The sequence below is a fragment of the Monoraphidium neglectum genome (assembly GCF_000611645.1).
Source record: "Monoraphidium neglectum strain SAG 48.87 unplaced genomic scaffold scaffold06437, whole genome shotgun sequence".
Lineage (NCBI taxonomy): Eukaryota > Viridiplantae > Chlorophyta > Chlorophyceae > Sphaeropleales > Selenastraceae > Monoraphidium > Monoraphidium neglectum.
The window spans coordinates 1-2,240 of NW_014007203.1; the positions used below are offsets into that span (position 1 = coordinate 1).

At 65.6% G+C, this 2,240-nt stretch overlaps 1 protein-coding gene across 1 annotated transcript; it reads right to left on the reverse strand.

Annotated features, from left to right (window-relative positions):
- Positions 1 to 346: 346 nt before the first annotated feature.
- On the reverse strand, positions 347 to 1,370 carry MNEG_16503 (Bardet-Biedl syndrome 5 protein; the record flags this gene model as incomplete). The annotated part of the gene is made up of 3 exons (XM_014035027.1): positions 347 to 498; positions 746 to 911; positions 1,230 to 1,370. 3 exons carry the CDS (start codon positions 1,368 to 1,370, stop codon positions 347 to 349), a joined length of 459 nt encoding a protein of 152 aa, XP_013890481.1.
- Positions 1,371 to 2,240: the final 870 nt, after the last annotated feature.

Here is a 2,240-nt window from a genome sequence, read left to right on the forward strand (position 1 = left end):
TGTGATAACTCATCTGACAATGCAGGCAGGTGCAGCTGCCCTTGCGTGCCGCAGGCCCATGCTGCCCCTGCCTGCCCCCAGGCCGCCCCTCGACTCACCTCTGAGCTTCATTTCTCTGTACAGCCGGCTGGCCTCATACGCCTGGCTCACGCCCTGCGTGTGCGTGTCGTGTGGGGCAGGGGTGGGTGGGTGGGTCCGGCTGAGGTGAGGTGAGAGGATCGTGTTGAAGGGGCTGTGGTCAAAAACGCTATGCTCACCAGAGCTCACGCCGACAGCCTCTCTCCACTGGCAACAGGCCGTCCTCGGCTATCCTCGCCCTGGTCGACGCGTGCCAGACGCACCCTCCCTACCACGCCCGCCCCTGCGGCCGCGGGCGGGGGCGCACCTGCGCCACCGCCAGCAGCTCGGGCCCGCCGCCGCCCGCCTCCAGGGCCGTGAATATGAACTCAAAGCGCTGGGTCCCGTGGCGCGTCAAGAGGTACAGCGCCGACACGTTGCCTGCGGGTCAGGGTACGCATGGACGAGGGCGTGGCTGTTGGCAAAACCGCGCGTGTAGGGGCAGCTGCTGATGCGGTAGTGCTCAAGGCGCTGAGTTTGCTTTGGAGGGGGGTGCTTTGGTCTGCGCCTCGGGCTCTGCATCCTGTTGTCGCCGGCTGCGTGCAGGGCTGCACGCTGCCACCTCGCTGCATCCCAAATATCTCTATCTCTGCAGCCCGCCCGGCCAGCCAGGTGCCGCGGCGCCCACCCCTCAGCCGCGACGCCGCCGGCTTGACCGTGATCTGCGTGATGCAGTCCAGCCCCACGCTGATGCTGGTGCGGCGGCTGCGGGTGCACACCCACATCAGCCGCAGGTTGGTGAAAGTCAGCTCCCCCGGCTCCCCATTGTTTCCCTTGGTGTCCTCCACGCAGTCCTTAGGGGCGCGCCGGCATGGGATGCGGTGCCGCGTAGCATGGTTGCGAGGCAGCGAGGTGGAGGGCGACCACGGCTGTCGAGGGGCCCGCGGCCTGTGGCGCTGCTGCGCGCGGTCGGGGCGCTCAGGCGCGGGGCGTCGGCCGAGCGGCCGGCCGCCGGCCGCAGCAAGAGACGGCTGCAGTCTCCCCAGGCGCCGGCGCCCCCGGCGCGGTGCAGCTTGCGCGCTCGTCCCTCTCCCCGCGGCAGTGCGCCGGCCGCCACCCTGTCCTGCCTTTCAGCACCCCAAACAACAGGCGCCGCTTGCTGCACTGCGCACCAGGTAATCCAGCACCTCCTCTCCCCTGCGGCACTGCAGCTCGGCCGGCCCCAGGTCAAACCTCACTTCCCGGTCTTGCCACACCTCCGGCTCAGCGCGGCGCCCAAACAGCGACTCGGCGAGCGACGGCGCGCGCTCCATGGCTGCGGAGCCGCCACGGCTCTGCGCAGCGACAGCTGGGTGGCTTGCACGGGCGCGGAGCCGGACTAGGGCGGAGACGGCTGCTGTCGCGGTCGCACGGCGCCCAGGCGCGCTGACTCGTGTGTTGACCGCTGCGATGTCTATAGATGTCAATACGTGGTGTGCGTCACAAGCGATGTGTCCAGATCACAGCCACTAGGTTTCGGGCAGATGTGAGGCTCTTTGCAAGGCACAGGATCGCAGAGTGGACACAGGGCAGATCACTTCTCCAAGTGCCAATCGATCCTGAAGTTGCATTCATATATGCGCTTTTGAAAGAAAGATACATATAGCAAATCCAACCATCAGGCAAAAGACGCATGCATTCTGCAAAAGACCGACGCACCTGACATCAGCCGCGACTGGATTCAATCTCAGCGTGATCGCCGTGAATTGCGAGCGTGTAAGGCAGCCGACGCTGCCAAGAGGATCATTCGTGAGCTGTCCAGGCAGTCAAGCAACAATGCGAACGCGCAGGCTCTCCATCGCCGTAAGGCAGTGGTCATCTGAGGAGGGCATACACACATGGAAGTACTGCAAGCAGCATATCCTGCAGGTGCAGACGGGATGACCCGGGTGCACGCGCAATTGGCAGCGCTGATGCTCCCCTCTGTGCTGTCGGTCGATGCGCTTGCGGTTGGCGCCGAGTCCCCTGGTCCATGACGGGCACGGCTTTTGAATAAGCATGTCACCACATGCACGTCATACATGCTAATCTTGGATCGTGAGCCCGCGCAGCCACCGCGCTCGGCGCAAGCTCCCCGCGGCTCATCCAACCTGCCTGCTGCCGCCGGCCCACAACCCCCGCCCCCATGTTTCCCTCTTTTCCTC